This window comes from Protopterus annectens, chromosome 2.part1, assembly GCF_019279795.1.
Source record: "Protopterus annectens isolate FY-2018-M chromosome 2.part1, PAN1.0, whole genome shotgun sequence".
Taxonomy (NCBI): domain Eukaryota; kingdom Metazoa; phylum Chordata; order Ceratodontiformes; family Protopteridae; genus Protopterus; species Protopterus annectens.
Window position 1 is genome coordinate 336,439,333 of NC_056729.1, and position 19,160 is coordinate 336,458,492.

Below are 19,160 nucleotides of genomic sequence, written 5' to 3' on the forward strand. Positions count from 1 at the left end.
GGTCATTTTGACTTATCTGACTGCACTTTGTTCTGAGGGGCTCCTGCAATCTGGAACCTCATTGCCACTTTTTAAATGTCTTCTTATCAGCATTTTGCTGAAACTGTTTACTGTTTCTAGACAAAATTGGACATGGGAGCAGAAAAGCCCTTGGAAAATTTGGAAAAGAATGGAAGAAAAATCAGTGATATTTCTTCTCTCAACTCACCCCTCATCACAATTTTGCCACCCTCTGCAGAAGAGAGTCCAAACCTGGACAACTGGATGGTGAACAGGAAATTCATCCCTGGTTTGGCACCTATGTCTCTAATGGACACAGACAATCAGTAAATGGTTATCAAGAGCATCAGAACTTGTCAGAGATTTGTGATGCATGACTAGACTTAAAAAGGCCCTTGTGGTCATTAGCCTAGTAAACACCCATGAACCTATGAAAAACTAAATCTATATCTACAGTTGAATTTAGAATCTCATTTTTGACATCCTCTGGGAGGTTCTCTGAATGCAGCCAGGCAAATCTCCTAAATACAGTACAAGTAGCCAAAGCCCTAGATGTAATATATAGAGAGTTATAAACAAACGTTAAACAATGAGCAGTGAACTGTGAAATGGAAGGAACTACACCAAATAAAGCACTGCAGACAAAGCATTTGTCACACCCTTACAGCTGGCCAGAATAAACTTAAACAGATGAGTCTGACAATTCAAAATTCTAAAAAAATTAAAGGTGCAGATGCATACATTTTTTCCAATACTTACTAATTGTTTACCATTATTGTCTGAATGGAAGGACTGGAATTAACCAAATGTTAAGCAGTAACTGAATTAACCACATTTATATTTATTTATTTATTTATTTGCAGTTGGTTTACCAGGACAGTCCATTGGGCCAAGATGAACCCATTTTAAATGGCGTCCTGGGGAGAAAAGCTCCATATACAAGGTTACAAAAGGTTTTAGATTACAATCATTACAGCAATTATTTACAACAATTATACTATTAGAGTATACAATTTTTGGTAGGAGCAAACTGGTGATAAAAATTACAGTAGATACAGACTTGATAAAGTAAGCATTTCCAATATGGGCTGAGAAGCAGTTCTATCATTAAGTAGTTTAAGGTAGTTCCAGTGGAGGAGAGAGAAAGAAAGTCAGGATAGATCAAGAAGGGTGGGTGCAATAGCATTCCCACTGGGATAGTAGATGAGAGTGAAGAGATTTTTTTGAATGTCAGGTGGTTAAAGGTGGTGCGGATGGCAGGAGGTAGGGAGTTCCAGAGACGTGCTAGGCTGAAGGATAGGAGATTTTTCCTGGGGAACGATTAGGTTTATACAATTCAATTAGATTTTGGTTATTAGATCTAAGTGTTCTGCTGGGCATGTGCAATTTGAAGGCTGAGGAAAGGGCTGGACAGAGACTGGGTTTGCAGATGAGCTTATGAGCAAGAGTAAGTTGAGAATAGATGAGTTGATTGGGTAATTCTAGCCATTTTAGTTTATGGAGTGAAGAACAGTGGTGGGTAGAGGTCTTATGGCTAGTAGCAAATTTAGCAATTTTGTTATAGCAAGAGGAGAGTTGTGTTATGAGGGAAGACTGGATGTTAGTTAGGAGTGGGGGCACCATAGAGAAGAGAGGGGATGAGGAAAGAGGTAGAGAGACTGATTTTAGCGAAGGGGGTAAGGTAGCGATTGTGTCGGTAGAGCATGCCTAGTTTTTGATGTTTTTTTTATGTTTAGTTGAATGTGGGAGTAGAATCTGAGATGACTATCAATTTGAACCCCAAGTAACATAGCTTCTGGCACCAATTCCAAGGGCGTGTTGTTATAGCTGGTGATTAAAAGGGAATTAGTGTTGATAGAGATGTGTTTAGAGGGGCTAAATACCATTAGTTTGGTTTTGGAGGCATTAAGTGCAAGGTGATTTTCTTTCATCCATAGTTCAGTGATGGAGAAAGATTCTTGGGTAAGCTTTTGTAGTACTGGGATGGATGAGGCAGAACAGATGATAGTTGAATCATCTGCGTATTGGATGATATTCGAGAATGGGATAGAGTTATGGAAGTTGTTTATGAATATATTAAATAGGAGAGGACCCAGTATGGATCCTTGGGGAACTCCAGTTGGGGTATTAAGGAATGAGGAGGTGGCCTTTTTCCATTTTACGGCTTGATATCTATTGGATAAGTAACTAGAAAACCAGTTCAGTAAGGAGGAGATAAATTAAGCTGAGACAATTTAGTAAGAAGTAGTTTGTGAGAGATAGTGTCAAAGGCCTTTGAGAGATCAAGTAAGAGGGTGGAGACAATATGACCGGAGTCACGGGCTTTGTTAACTGTTTCTAGGAAGGAGAGGAGGGCAGTCATAGTGCTATGGCTGGGTCTAAACCCATGCTGAGTTGGAGTAAGCAGATGATTGTCTAGAAGGTAAGGTAGGAGCTGTAGATGGATACATTTTTCTAGCAGTTTAGAGATAGGGGACAAGATAGCTATAGGGCAGAAGTTTGTAATATTGTTGTTATTGCCACCTTTATGTAGAGGTATAATGAAAGCTTTTTTCCAAATTTGGAGTACTGCGCTTTCTTGGATAGAGCAGTTGATGAGTATGCTCATGGGGTAGGCAATGGCTTCTGCAGCTATGTTGAGGAAGTATGAGGGAATATTGTCTGGGGCATTGGAGCATGGCTTAAGTTTCTGGAGAAGTTTTTTTATAGTGGATGTAGGAATGGGTTTGAGTGAGAGAGGTGAGGGAAGGGGGGATAGGTTATTAGAGGGTGGTGGTAAGGTAGAGGGAGTAGGGGGCGAGATGGTAGTGGAGGGAAGAGTGTTAGTAGAGGCTGTGGGAAAGGTGGAGGATGGAGTGGTGTTGGAGAATGAAGATGTTAGTTTGGAGATAGATGTTATGAACAAAGAGTTGAATTGTGTAGCCAAGTCTATGTCAGAAGCAGTGGGGTCAGGACTAGGGTTGACTGTTTTGCCAGGAGAGAGGAGGGTAGAGATACTTTTCCAGAATTTCTGAGTGTTAATTTTATTACTATTTTGGAGTATGAAGAAATAGTTTTGTCGATCAGAGGTAATGAGCTTTTTTACTTTGTTTCTAAGTGTTTTGAATTCAGTATGGGTAAGGGGAGATTTATTTTTCTGGTAGAGTGCCCAGGCTTTGTCTCTGTGTCTCATAGCTATTAATGTGTTTTTGGTTAGCCAGGGGGTGATTTTTAATTTAATTCTTTTGGACCTTAAAGGAGCGTGGTGGTCTAGGATGTTTAAGAAGGTTGTGTTAAAGTGATCGACAGCTTCGTCCAGTGGTAAAGTTTTTAGAACATTCCAGTTGATTGCTTTTGGAGATTCAGTGAAAGCTGTTGGTTTGAAGTTTTTTTTGGTTACGGGTAGTGATGTAATTATGTATTTTGCACAGGTGTGGGGAGATGGTATGCAAAGGTGGGCAGGTGATCACTTAGGGAGTCTGGAAGTATACCACTATCAGTAAAATAGTGAGGGTGAGAGACTAAAATCCAGTCTAGAATGCTACCGGTAGAGAGAGTTTTTGAGGGGCGGGTTATGGAGTTAATTAGCTGTGAGAAGTTATAAAGGTTAATATTAAGTGGGTTTGTTGAAGACTGAATGGAAGACCAGTTGATATTTGTATCTCCCAGTATTATTATTTTGTTGCTAATATTTGTAGAGAGCCAGAAGAGGATATTCTCGAGTGTAGTAATATTGTCACTGGGGGGGATGTAGAGGGAGACTATACATATGTGCTTGTTTTTATTAATTTGAAAGTTTGTTAAGAGTAATTCAGCATTATTGAAGTTGGGAATAGTCTTGTTATAAAGGGTGACTGACAGAGAGGAAGAATATAATAGAGCTACCCCCCCCCCCCCACCTTTTTTATGGGATCTGTCTTTTCTGATGATTGAGTCATTAGGAGGTGTTATTTCCTGATCTTTTATATGGGGCTTTAGCCATGTTTCAGAGATAGACAGAATATCGGGTTTATTGTGTACGAGCCAGGTGTGGAGGCTTGGGACTTTGTTTACTATGCTTTGGGAGTTTAGAGAGGTGAGTAGTATTGACTTATTTATAGTGGAATAGTTTGTGGGGCCGGGGTTGGGGTGTATGTCTCCCGAGAGTAGAGTAGAGTAGTTATTACATATAGGATTATGTTGGTAAGGTATTTGGATTGTTTGGAGTCTGGGTTGTGATGAGATGCATTGATGGAGTATTTGTTAACTAATATGGTGATTGAGCGTTTGTGAAGGGTTATGGGTTTGTAAGAAAAGAATAGTTGGTTTTTCTAGAGGATAAAGATGGGGATATATTGTGCTGTGAGGTTTTAAAGGAGGAGAGTTAAGATGAAAGGTTATGTGGAAGGCTTGAGTGTGGTTGAGATATGTGGGTTGAGTGAGGTAGTAAATAAAATCTATGTTGAGGAGAAGTAGTAGTAGTATGGAGGAGGTAAGGGGCTTTGGGAACATTGTAAAGTTGGCTATTTAAGGAAGAAAGAGAAGGAAAAGGTTGTAATTAGTTCCTGTGCTGTTGGTAAGTCTAGTTTATAGGAGTAGGAGGATTTTATATGCAAGAAGTAGGAGGATTATGTGTGCAGGAAATGGGTAGGACTTAGGTTAATAGTGGGGTGTGTTGTATGGACTAATGGTTTGTAAGGGTGGGGTTAGGTAGTGGGTGTGGGATGAGAAGTTGAGGCTAATATGTGCTGGGTCAGTTCTGGGATGAGTGTATAAAAACTTGAAAGACTGAAACACTTTACATATTCTATATGCTTTCTTAGGAACAGCAGGTTGGTCATCAGGGAAGCCACAGACTGACAAACACATCCCCCAATGCTGAAAGCATTGGGTGAATGGATGACAGTTCTGGGAATTGCAATTATAATAACACATAGTATTTTCTGAGGAAATGAGAAACCTGTGTTCTCCCACTAAAACTGGCACATTCTGGAAGGAGTCTCAGAGATACAGAATTCCTCACAGCAAGATGCAGATACCACGCTCTTGTCTGAATCTAAATCAGAGCTCTGAGGAGAAAACCCTGTATTTGTCCCTTCATCTTACTTCCTGGACTTTGAATCTCTTCAGGGAAAGAGGAATCCATTTTCTTTTACCAGAAAACACCCCATAAGAAGGGTCAGTAGCCTGAACAAAACTACTCCTGTCTAATGTTACTTGTGCAGGAGTAGACATTTATTTTTCATTTACTTTTTGACAAGAAAATTGGAGCAAATAAGTTTATTAATGGCAGCAGCAGCTTCCCACTGATGACCACAATATTCTGACTAAGCAAGGGTATCATCCCTGCCTATTCTCTGAAGACCGGCTCTCCCTTGCCCACTGAAGAGACTCCAAACGTGGCTAACTCCTTTTCCATAGTGACTTTACGTGCTACACCAGAGGGATCTGGGGAAAAATATGAGTGATCTGAGAAAACAGCTTTGGCCACAACAGAGTCACCCACCTGCAGCTGAGGCAAATTGCTAGCCTGCTGCGGTGGGAAAGGCTATTTGCATAACTTTTTCTTTTTGTGGCTGGAAGGAGGACTGACTGTGGGACTGATAGCTTGCTCTATGGTCAAGCCAAAAATGTTGACTCTTTCCCAGGGAAACTAAGCAGCATACGTTAATAAAGTTTTCAAAAGTGTAAAAAAATACTTTTTCCCAGTAAAAAGCATTGTAAAACACCTTGCTAGCCCCAAAAAGTAAAAAAATACAGTTTCAACTCAGAAAAAATAGCTTCAGAATGTTTTTAATAACTTTTAAACTGACAGAAAATATTGTGCGCCCATTTAAAAGTACAGTTAAGTCTTGAAACAGTTGATAAAAACACAAACTCCCAGCATAAAAAAAAAAAAAACACTTTACTAACCAAGGAAAAATAATAAACAGTATATTTCATATGTGGAAGTTTTTTTCCCCCCCCAAAGGGACTTATCTGCCAAGCAATGGAAAATCCTAAGCCGACTGTCAATTCTCGAAAGCCCTCAGAGGAGTGCCCTCTTCAATGACAGGAAAGCACTAAATTGTTTGGCACCCAAACCTAACTTTTAGCCAGCTCAGCTTGTGGGCACATAGAGGGTACCCTGAAGTTTGGGAAGCTGGCCCGCTGTTACTGCAGCAGTGATCAATATGATGAACATCTAAACATGGCACAGCCAGACATCCCTTTTATCAATGATGTCCAATTGGGAGGGGCACCTGCCTGGACTGCAGAGGGGAAATGTGCTAAGCTCTGGAAGTCAAACTGGCCAGGTTTTTATTGCAACAATGGATTACATGAAGAAACATTTTGTTTACCCTGTCAAAGCCACACACTATTTATATCTATGCTACTCAAACTTCACTTTATAACTTACAATATATTTGAGGTTGTTTAGCAGTTCATGAACAACTTAACCAGTTTTCAGGTAGCATCATACATTCACGTCATAGAGCTTGCTTGGTCTCTTAAGAGTTGCACCCAGTTCTTATACTGACCCTTGCAGACAGCCAACTTTACTCATGGAGTTTCCATGGCAAAGGGAGAAATGGAAGAATGATGCCAGGTCTTTCTTCTGGATCACAAATGCATGCACTCACATCTTCAGTGTACAGTTTAAGAGTCCCCAATTCACCTTACAACATGTCTTTGGAATATGGGAGGAAAGTAGAGCACTAGGAGAAAATTCACTTAAACACAGGGAGGGAATGTAGACTTTCTGCAGAAGGCATCCCAGTCAAGATCTGAACTGAACTGAAGAACCTCTTGGTACAGGCATAAAAATATCCAGACATGTGCAAGAACACTGCTGCTAACACATCTGACTGACAAAGGACATTTCATTGTTCAGCCTTCAAAGAAAGGGCCTCTCTGTAGACTGCCAATATTAGTACCTTCTCATAAACTCCTCCATAAAAGAATCCTACAACCCTCAGCTGTGGAAAGTGTCTTACATTATTCCTCTTTATAAAGGCGGTAATTCCTATAACTTCTCTAATTACCATCCTATAGCTATTCTGTCTTCCCTCTCCAAGCTGCTAGAGAAGTGTATTCACTCTCAAGTCATGTATTTCCTGAACACACAAACTCCTCTCCACCACACAACACAGGTTCCGGTCACACCACAGTACAACTATCGCTCTTCTCTCATTTACCAATCTAGTAAACCAACACAGAAATGACTATAACTATACATCTGCTATATTTTTAGATCTATCCAAAGTATTTGATATGGTCTCACACTCCCTACTATTAGATTCAATAGCATCCCTATCCTTTGCCCCTTCTACTTTTGCCTGGTTTAAGAACTATCTAGCTGATGGGCAACAATCTGTCCAATGGCAAGGGGCACTATCTCCTCTACTTTCAACCTTCATAGGCATACCACAAGGTTCAGTATTGGGCCCAATTCTCTTTTCTATCTACACTAACAATCTACATACCTCCATCCAGCATGCCACACTCATACAATATGTGGATGATTTGACTTAAATCTGGTCAGCCCCCTCTCTTTTCATTCTCCAACAGACCTAGGAATCCTTTAGCTCTGTGGAAAGTTGGATCACGAATATCCAACTCATCCTTAACCCTAGTAAAACTAAATTGCTTTTATTTAGCCCCAACAAATCAAAGTCTGCTCCTCTTTCCTTTTCTATTACTTCCAAAAATGGTACTATCATTTCTCCTTCTGACCATACCAAACTCCTCGGTGATGAGATTGACAAAAACCTTCTGTTTGATGTCCAAATCTCTCACACCATCAAAAAGATTCACAAAAAAATGGGCTCATTATACATACACAAAAACTTCCTCTTAGATCAAGCACGGATCACCCTAGCCCAAACTCACCTTTTGTCCACACTAATGTATGCAGCACCAATTCTTACCTATATCAGAAAACTTGACCTTGACAAACTTGAGTCACGCTATAATAATATTGCCAAATTTGCTACCACCACCACCTTCAGATCCCATCATTGTCTAGCTCTAAGGGATTTAAAATGGTTATAATTTCCTCAACTACTAAATTACCACCAACTGGTTATTGCCTAAAACATTCTGAAGTGTCCTGATAAAACCCCATCATTAAGTCAACTACTTATCTACTATGCAACAAATCGCAGACTCTGCTCTAGTGACAAATCACTTCTATGCATCTCTAGGGTTAACAACACTGCTGGAAAAGCACTGTTCTCTCACAATGTTGCTAAAAACTGGAACAACCTCCCCCCCATCACTGACTTCTATCCCCACCACCTCACACTTCAAAAACTTTTTAAAATCACATCTCATAAGCACCTGGCTTTGCCCATGCATAACCTAAAAACACTGCTTAAGCTCTGTGGAAAGTTGAAAGGCTTATTACTTGACTAATGGAAATGCTACAGTTGTTTATCCCTTTAATATAAGTACTTCATTTTAACATGATGCATGTCATGACTAAATCTATTTAGCCTGTTCAACTGCTGATTTGTATCCTGCCTGTTTTACATTTCTGTCTTACTAGCTGGATTTTTGCTGTTATAATGTGTTATCAGTTTTTACTACTATGTATTACGTTCTAGTACTTCTGTTAATATATGTGGAGCTTTTTTCACCAGGCTTCCGCTGTAAATGGACCTGATCCAGTTGGACTGTCTCCGTTAACAAATGTAAAATAAATAAATAAATAATAAAAGTATGTCACATGGATCTCCTCTTCTGTGTGATGGAGTTGAAACATAAGAAATATTTAGACACGAGAAATCATCAGTAATGTGATGTCTCTAAAGACCACAGAGAAAACACCTGGGTTAAAAAAAAAATCAAGCCTTGAAAAATAAAGTCTTAAAACATTACAAATTACATGAAGTTAAAGAGACTGCATAATAAATGCTACATGTCTATAGTTCGCATTCCAATGAAGCTAGCATGGAGTACTGCACTTACCTCTCCACCAAAAAAATAGTGGTTGAACATGTTGTAATGAACAAACTCATCTTCTGAGTAAAACTGAGAATACCTAGAAAATTAAATATTACAAATTAGTCATTATAACATCTGGAGAAACATCTTACAAATACACTAACACACACTTATCCTGTACACTAGAATTCTTCTACTTCTTTCGGCTTTTCCCGGTTAGGGGTCACCACAGCGGATCACCTGTCCGCTCATGATTGGCAGTGGAGTTTTTATAGTGTCGAGTTGCCAGCCCAGTGCCCAACCTTCCACAGAAGGCACACACACCTAGGGCAAATTTAGAGTGTCCAATCCACCTACAGCGTGTCTTTGGGATGTGGGAGGAAACCCACGCGACCACAGGGAGGACATGCAGACTCTGCACAGAAGGCACCCCAGCTGAGGATCGAACCAGAGAACCTCTTGCTGTGAGGCAGCAATCCTAACCGCTGCACCACCGCTGCCGCCCTATCTTGTACACTAGAATAAGGTCCGAAAAAACTTCCAGCAGGAAATAAACTACCAACACACCAGAATTCACTCAGAACCAAAAAAAGAAGCATCAATGGAGTTACAGATCACATTTTATTATTTCAATACCTAAACTGCTAGGTTCCGCAAAATCTAATCCTTCCTCAGGCTACATAATGCATTGCCCCAAAGTTCCACATATGGGACAGCTTCCTTCAATCAAACAACTAGATATTTAAATTATCAAGTAATGAATACAATAAACTATTATTAAATGTATAACATTTTGAAACATTGCAAGACAAGATCAATAAAAATATTTTTAAAACAGTACATTAATGTAGGACTTCCATTGAAGGGTTTTTGCTGAGATGCTAGACATGATTGCTATCATTGTCAGTTATATTAGTTTTATTTATAAGTAGTATTTATGAGCAATGCAATTTGGCATTGCTTCTACTTCTCAAGTAAGGTTTCAACAAAAAGTCACTTGGGGAAAAACCAGTACAGCAATCTGCCATTTAGCTTCCAGTAAACACCATCAGTGAATACTTAGCTAAAACATTAGTAGTATGTTTGTGTCCAGTATATAAATGCGGCATAATATATATATATTTCTTTTACATATTCTATAAGAAGTCTTATATATATAACACTACTGTTCTGCAATCCACATATCTAGTCAAGTAAAACATTTTAAATGTTTCAGCACCTGCATTAAATGTTTGAGTTATAAAATAATAAACATATTTTTCATTCATAAATGTACTGTTTTGGGCTCTGAAATAGGTTTGAAAAATTCCTACCTCACGTATATATGGCACTTGATTTGTCTAGCAAGGGTGTCTGTCATGCGATTCCAGCAAGAGTGTCTGTCATGCGATTAACAGCACTTTCCAGTACTAAGCAAATGAAGAGAAATGGACAAAACAACTTTTGCCAAAAGTGGAGTTTTTTTTTCCCTCCATGGTTGTGTGATCTCGGTATATGTGGTGTGGGGAATGTCCTCCCAATGGGGGGGGGGGGGGGGGGTGCCCTTCAAAAATGTTATCTCTGAGAATCAGTAAAAGTTGTTCAGTTCATTTGTTTTCGATCGCTCAGCACTCTATGAAACTGTTTTCAATTAATGACATTTATTCATTCAGTAAAATAATTATGTTATGTTTGGTCCAGACAAAAATGAGGATACAGAGAGACAAAATTGGGAAATTTTATACTCCAATGGATAGATAAAAACAGTTTTACTAGGCAAACCAGTGTGTTATATATGTGGCTTCAATAATGGCTGCCCATGTAACTGAATTCAATTTTCAGAGACTAGATATGTTGTAGCCAGGGTAATGCATGGGGCCGTGCCAGATCACTGAAAGTAGTTTTGGCAAATGTAAAAGGATCGAAGTAGGTTTGCTGAAACTACATTTGCAAACAGTGACTTTTCCCTTTCTCTACTGATGTAAGGTCATGGAGTTGGTATATATAAGCTCAGAGGGGATGTGGTGTAACCCCCCTACATGGGGGACTGTAGGAAGGCTTCCCCTGCAAAAAGGCATCCTCAGATGTTCAGTGAAGATAGTTTCTGTGAACAATTTTTATGTTCACCAAAAGTATTTTATGCAAGTTGACATGAATCCTAATACACCACCACCAGTACTCTAATCCACATTATCTGTTCAAGTAAAGCGTTTCAGAAGTTACAGTATGCATAAAAATGTGCATTTGACTTCAGTGAGACAAAGAGAGAGACTTCTGAACCAAGCATTTAAAGTCAGGAAAGTAACCTTATTCAGCTAACACTGAGCATGCTGCTGCTTGCTAGTAGTAATTTTTCATTTGGAACTGCTTTTGTTGTTAACTCGAGTTGAAGAAGAGGAAACTGCACTGTTTTGTGTGTTTATTTCCTGGAAAATGGCTAGCACTGTGCGTTTCTGTTGGCTGCATGTCTACTCTTGTTTGCTTTATTTTCAGCAATGCCAAATGGCCTGGTACTCACTCATACTGGGCAGCCCCACAATGCACATCAGTGTACCTGATTTTGCTGACAGAAACGTTTGAACCTAGTCCTTAATACCAGGGAACAGTTGCACCACACACAAAAGTGTTAGTCCACACTACATAGCAGCTGGCTGGCACATTTACTCATCACTCTGATTCAAGTAAGAATACTTCACTGTTCTGTTTTTCTATTCACTAGGTCATTGGTGCTTCATTATTTGTGGTAATCATGCCTGCAATGCACAGCTGTATCTTTAGAAACAGCACTTTTACATTACTTGTGGCACACATCTGTACTGTCCAGCTCTAATACAGTATACTGTCCTTGTGTTACATCTACACTGTCAAGTTTTATTGTATTTTTTATCATACTACACTGTTGTTTATCACATTATGAAGTACTTACCATTGTTTTTTTCCTTACTGCAACAATATTAACAATTGCTTTTATGCTACTACAACTGCACTGTCTAGCTGCATTTCAGCATATTGTCTGTTTTTGGTGTACAGTACAAAGTATTTGTCCTATAACCAACCTTAGTACTTTGTTGAGCCACACATTTTATCAACTGAATCTTGTGCTCTACCCTGTTTCAGCTACTGTGTTGATCTGCAAACATGTATTTTAGTATATTGTCAGCACACCAGTCCTCTGCCACCATGGAATCACAGTCTGCCCTCACTTCTCCTGCTGCCAGCCTGACAACACTCGATACCCTGAAGCACTGTAGCAACATCTTCATGCTGACTGACAAACCTGCACTGTTAACCAACACAGTATCCACTTTGAGAGGTGTAGGTACCAACATTCTGCCTACCATGGCTGTCAACACACAACACATTATCACACCACAGCAATCAAGCAAAAACATTAGTTTCATAGGGTCATAGATTAGTACTAGGCTAACTGTCCTTGTGGGCCATTTTAAGCCTAGACAACATCTTATGTGAGAATCAAACCTGTTCCTTGTGCTTATAAGGTAAATACCTTAACCATTATGCCAACTTCCCATCCAACCTCTCATGTTGAGGTACTGAAAAAATCGCTCTCAGAGCCTCCTAGGTGATGCATCAGTAGAGCCAAACCACAACATCACACTTGCACCTTACCCACTACATATACATATACACACACACACACCGTTTCTTCCCCAACAAGGTTGCCAGAGCTGCATGCCTAAGCCCTTAAGGCAACGAGTGCATTCTGCAAGTCATGACAATATTCTAGTTATTGGGAACTCTACAGTCAGAGAAAAGGGCATTACACTCGCCAAGCTGAGCGAGGTTAAAGTGATTATTAGATGCCTTCTAGGTGCAAGAATATGGGATGTCACTCTAGAACCTTTAGATTCTTTCATGTCGGTATGCATATGAGTTAGTCATCACCCACATGAGAGTGAGCCATCTTAAACACTCCACCCTGGGGCAACATGAATTCAGACATGGTTGAACTTTCAATGTATGTGACAGGCTGGGAAGCAGCTAGTCTTGAGCAACATCTCGCCATCATCATGAATGATGCCAGAATTGTTGTGTCTTTCGGCTTTTCCCAGTCGCCACATCAGAACTCCGGTCCGCTAATGATTGGCAGTAGATTTTTACATGCTGAATTGTCAGCCCTGACGCACAACCTTCAACAAGGGTACGTCCATTCACGCATTTCTCCACACAGAAGACGCTCTAGCTGAGAATTAAACAAGACAACGTCTTACTGTGAGGCGGCGACACTACCGCAGCATCACCACCGCAGTTAATGATGCCAGAATGCAAATATTAAATAATTAAGTTAAACAATTAGCATGATATGCAGTTTCATTTAAAGGCAATCCAGAATCTAGGGTATGTCATTTTAGACAGAGATGGTCAATAGCCCCATCTGCTTTGTCAGGGATTGCCAACACCTTTCGCCTCAGACCTTATTGATATTGTCAAAAACACTTTTGACTCCTATGCTGTCTTTTTAAGTAAAATCAGTCTTCTAAAGTTTCCAGCCTAGCAAATCAAATTCATGCTCTTACAAATTTGGTGCTGCTCAATGCAACAGTGAACAAAAAATATTCAAATAATATTAAAGTGACAGAGTTAGCATTGCTCCTTGCAGTGCTTGATTCTCCAATTCCATTCCTAATTGGGGTGCATTCTCTAATTGCTTTCTAATTGTCTGCATGGGTTTCTGTCAGATGTTCCAGTTTCTTCCCACTTCCAGAAGATATCTTGTAGCTGAAACTGTGATCATCAAAATTGCCTGTAGGTTTGTGCCTGTGTGTGTTTGCCCTGAAATGAGTTGGTACCCCATTCAGGACTAGTTTCTCTGCCTTGCATTCATTAAGCCAGTCTCTGTTCTACCATGACCCTGATTTGGCTCAAGCATATAGCAGTAGAATGTAGAATAAAGTTACAAATAATGTGTGATGAAATGTAGTTTACAGAACTGAGCTTTACTACAACTGTACAATAATAACTACAATTCTACAACAATTACCAGACGGCAATCTTTCACAGGTATATACACAACTTGTTATACACACACACACACACACACACACACACAGATTTGCAGTAGAATAGGTACAGATGAAGACAAACTAAACAAGTGTTGCTCCAAATATAGCAATTTGGCATGACTTATTGATAATAGTATACTGGTAAAAATGTATGGTCTTGACTCATTCCTAATCCTTTAGCACATACACATCTGCATCATTATCCAGTGTAATGATAACTCTCCCTCTATACCTGGGTGCAGCGGGTTCCTATTATGTGATCGAATGCTGGAAATAGCGAATGCTCATTTGTCAAACCCAAATGCACGAAACCACAGAATATCAAAGGAACAGATCAGCAATTTTTTTCCCAGGGAAAAAATTTGCTGGGCCGTTCTCCGGACTTTGCTGTTTTCTTCACTGTGTTGCGATCTTGGAGTTAGTATATTTAAGGTGGGGGGCAAGCCCCCCACTTTATGATGCCTGTATATTCTTCTTTTTTTTTTTTTTTGGATCAGCAAATTTCTTCCCTGGGAAAAAAATCGCTGATCTGTTCCTTTGACATTTTGTGGTTTTGTGCATTTGGGTTCGATTATAAATTGTTTGCTATTTCTAGCTTTCGATCATATAATATGAACCCGGGTTCAGCAACTGTTTTTTTTTATTCATACTCCCTGGTGACAAAAGAGGCATATCAGGAGAGAGGTGTGTGTATATAGTCACTCTCAGTCCTATAACCTCACAGTAAATTCAGCAACATAACTTTGAACTCCTAAACATCTTAATGACAGCCAATAAGTTCAATTATCATATCACTGTCAACTACAGAACACCTTCACTGTCTACCACTGACTACAACAAAAGTACAGTTTTGTACCTACCATAAATGTAGATGTCCAATAGATATGCAACTGCAGTCATAACATATGGGTTGTCCTGCCTCAGGCAGCCCTCAGTCGGCCGGATTCCAAAGTCTGGGTCCGACGTCGGCTGATGTCGCATTTCTCTCCGACGTCAGAGCGGCTGGAGTACATAAGCATCAGCCGACGCCATCTTCTTCAGTGTTTCTTGCCCCAGATGCCAGGTGCCCTCCAAGGAAGGCTGTAATCAAATTGGAAGACAAAGGCAGGTTTCCAGACAAATAAATAAGCAATAAACAGATACACCATAACAGATATCCCCAGCTAAGGATAACAGGGAGAGGAGTGGACCCAAGGCATAGAGGGAAGGAGGAGGAAAACCCGACTGCAGTTGCATATCTATCGGACATCTACATTTATGGTAGGTACAAAACTGTACTATGTCCTTCAAGAATGCAACTGCAGTCATAACATATGGGTTGAATACCATAGCTTAGCTGGGGGAGGTGGAATGCTCTAAGAAAAGGATGGTGTAGCTATCAATCCCTGAAGGACTGCCGAAGCAAAGCCTGTTCTGGATCTGGAATATAAAGGGAGGTTGTAGTGTTTGGAGAATGTATGCACGGAGCTCCATGTAGCAGCTTCTAGAATGTCTTTTGTAGGCACCCCTCTTAAGAATGCTGTAGAGGTGGCTGTAGCTCTGGTGGAGTGTGGTCTGACATTGGCTGGTACACTCTTTCCATGGAAGGAATAACAGAATCTGATGCAATGTCCAATCCATTTTGAAATAGTCTGTTTGGAAATTGCTTTTCCTTGTACTCCAGGGGCGTAAGCTACAAAAAGCTGATCAGACTTCCTATTGGTCTTGGTTCTGTCCAGGTAGTAGCGAAGTTGTCTGTGAATGTCCAAAGTATGCAACAGTCTTTCCCCTTTGTTCTCAGGATTGGGAAAGAAAGTAGGCAGGTGAATTGCTTGATTTAAAGAAACCCTAGATACCACATTTGGCAGAAAGGTAGGGTTGGTTCGTAAGGAGACCCTGTCTCTGTGAAAGGTTATGAACGGTGGTATTGCCATTAGGGCCTGTAATTCTGAAACCCTTCTTGCTGAGGTAATTGCCAACAGGAAAGCTGTCTTCCATGAGAGAAATTGTAAGTCCACAGAAGCTGCTGGCTCAAAGGGGGGTACAGTCAGTTTTTCTACGACAAAGTTGAGGTCCCAAGCTGGTACTGGAGCCTTTCTTGGTGGCTTTATATTCTTGATTCCCCTAAGGAATTGCCTTAACAAAGGATCTGAAAACACAGGTGGATCAGTGTTGTATCTAGCTGAAATAGCTGAAGCATGTATTTTTATGGAAGATTATGAGAGTCCATTCTGTAGCAATATCTGCCAAATATTCCAGAATGAGTGGGATGTTCAATAATGATGCATCATGACCCTTGCTGGTATTCCAAATGCTGAATCTCTTCCATTTTGCTGAGTAAACCTTTCTGGTGGATGGTCTTCGGGCTTCTGTTAGTATCCGCTGAACTTCCTTGGAGAGAGATAGATTGAGGTTATTCATGGGATCTCCCAAGCTGTTAGCTGCAGCGTCTGAATGTTGGGATGTACTGTCTTGAAGTTGTGTTGAGTCAAAAGTTGAGGCCATTGGGGAAGGGCCCACTTTTTGTTGTGACATATGCTCCGTAGTAGTGGGTACCAGTGTTGTCTTGGCCAGTCTGGAGCTATTAGGATCCCCTTGGGCTTCTCTGCTTTGATCTTTAGTAATACTGTGGTCATCAGTGGCAGAGGTGGGAATGCATAGATTTTTAGGAAGTTCCAGTTGAATGAGAGAGCATCTATTTTCCATGCTTGTGGATGATATGTCCTTGAACAGAACTTTTGTAGATGATGATTGAGGTGGGAGGCAAATAGGTCTACTTCTGGCCTGCCCCATGTCAAGGTGAGTCGTATGAAGATTTCTGGATGTAACCTCCACTCGTGGGGGTCTAGGAAATTCCTGCTTAGGCTGTCCGCCAGCACATTGTCTTTGCCTGGAACAAACTGGGACTGCAACTGTATGTTTAAGCTCAGTGATTTTTCCCAAAGATTCATCGTCAGTCTGCAAAGGGGGTAAGAATGCGTGCCCCCCTGCTTGTTTATGTACCACATCACAGTGGTGTTGTCTGTCCGTATTAGCAAGTGGCCTTGCTGAAGTTGTTGTTGAAAGGCCTCGATGGCATGCATTACTGCCAGCATTTCGTTTTGGTTGATATGCAGATGTGTTTCCTTTGGAGACCATTGCCCTTGAATACATCTGCCCTCCATGTGCGCCCCCCATCCAAGGTCTGAGGCGTCTGTGGTCATGGTCTGTGTTATTTGAGGTTTTTTGAACGACATACCTGTGTTTGCCTGGCTTACCGAGGCCCACCATAGAAATTCCTTTTGTAGGCATGGAATGAGCGGTATGGTTGTCTCTAGGTTGTTGCTGTGTTGAGACCATAAACTTTTTAGGTACCATTGAAGCTTTCTCATGTGTAGTCTTGCTAATGGAACCAGGAGAATGCAGGATGCCATGTAACCCAGGGCCTGTAGGAATCTCCTTGCAGTCATCTGGGTGAGCTTTGCCAAACCTCTGAAATAATGAGTTAACTTCTTTTGCTTGTCTTCTGTCAGGTAAGCCATTTGAGAGGCTGTGTCTAGTTTGGCTCCTAAGAAGGTTATTTGCTGGGATGGCTGAAGTCTTGACTTTTGGAAGTTGACTGCGTATCCCAGAGCCTGTAGCAATTGTATGACATAATTCAAGTTTTTTGTCAAAATCAGTTTGTCGTCCGCTTGTATGAGGCAGTCGTCCAGGTACGGGTAAATTTGGATCCCCTGGAGCCTGCAATGAGCAATTACTGAAGCCAGGCATTTCGTGAATACTCTGGGTGCAGTAGATAAGCCAAATGGGAACGCTGAGAATTGATAATGCTCTGGCCCTGCAAGAAATCTGAGGTATCTTCTGCAGCTGTGTCTGATAGGGACATGCAGGTATGCCTCCTTGAGGTCCAGAGTAATCAGCCAAGACTCCTTGCCCAGCATGGGAAGGAGTTGCTGTAGAGTCAGCATTTTGAACTTTGGTACTATGAGAAAAGTGTTTAATGTGGACAAATCCAGTATTGGTCTCCATTGAGTTTCTTTTCTTGGAACAAGGAACAGTCTTGAATAAAACCCCTGGCCTTGTTCTTGTTGTGGAACTTTTTCTATTGCTTTGATCTGAGCAAGCAGAGAAATTTGCTTGATAGCCTCTGCCCCCTGGTTTTGTGGTAGGTTTGGCATGCCTTGTTTTCTTGGCAAGGTATGAAAGTGGAACCTGTAACCTTGGTCTATAATGTCCAAAATCCATTTGTCCTTTGTCAATCTGTGCCAATTGTCTGAAAACAGAGATAATTTTCCACCCAAAGGAGCTTCTGTTTGCTCCTTGGTCAGTGGAAGTAGAGGAAAGTCATTGAGGTTGTCCCTGTGGGGCAGGAGAAACCCGTGTCACTTCTTTGGTTTGCTGGTTGCCATTGTCGTCCCCTGTAGGAACCTCTGTATTGTCCTCTTCCTCGGCCACGCCTGTTTTTGCCCCTTTGAAATCTTTCAGGATTAGGAAAGGACCAGTTTCTAGAAGGCCAATTCCTGCTGAATCTGGGTGGCTGAACCTGGAGGAAATCTTTGACTGTCTGAACTGACTTGGCTTTTTCCTCAATGGACTTTAACACATCTTTAGCATTAGCACCAAAAAGCTTGTTCTTTTCCAAGGGTGCATCAAGAAGTTTTGCCTTAACATGATCTGGTAGAGGTTGTTCTTTTAACCATGCATGTCTACGAATGACCGCCCCTGTCATAGCTGCCCTACATGAAGCTTCCAATGCATCATATCCACACTGAAGAAAGTGATTGCTAACATGCTGAGAATTATGTACAGCCTCCTGCAAAGACTTCCTATCTAAAGGTCCAGGAGAGGCCAATGTTTTCTGTAAATCATCTAACAGGTAATCCTGATACTGAAACATATGAAAGAGACAATTGAGAGCTCTCATAGATAAAGTAGTGGAGGTGTAAACCTTCTTCCCCCATCTCTCTAATGACCTAGCTTCCCTGTTGGAAGGCAAAGGATTTTTGGAGGTGGTAGCTGAAACCCCTTTCGGTCCCTGTGAAATTGTTTCTAAATCAACAGCATGGGCCCTAAAGAAATGAGAATGTGTTTCTGGGACCCTATAGTATCTGTCAGGCTTGGCAGGAGCAGGAGGAAGAGTATCAGGGGTAACACTGGAGTCAGAGTATAGATCATCCAAAACATCAAGCACAGGAGGTATAGCTAAGGGCCTGTGTTGGGGCTTTTTAAGGAAGGTTCGAAGGCGCTTTCTGGAATCAGAATATTCCTGGCCTTGCCACTTAAAATGTTCCCTCATGGAATGCAGAACTTCCC

General features: G+C 40.9%; 1 protein-coding gene across 1 annotated transcript in view; it reads right to left on the reverse strand.

The window, feature by feature from the left end:
* The window catches only part of ZCCHC4 (zinc finger CCHC-type containing 4), a 1,048,879-nt gene that overhangs the window by 545,052 nt on the left and 484,667 nt on the right, over nt 1-19,160 (reverse strand). Inside the window, exon 6 of the mRNA XM_044062164.1 lies at nt 8,911-8,983. Within this exon, the coding sequence (XP_043918099.1) occupies nt 8,911-8,983 (73 nt within the window). The remainder of the gene's footprint in view (nt 1-8,910; nt 8,984-19,160) is intronic.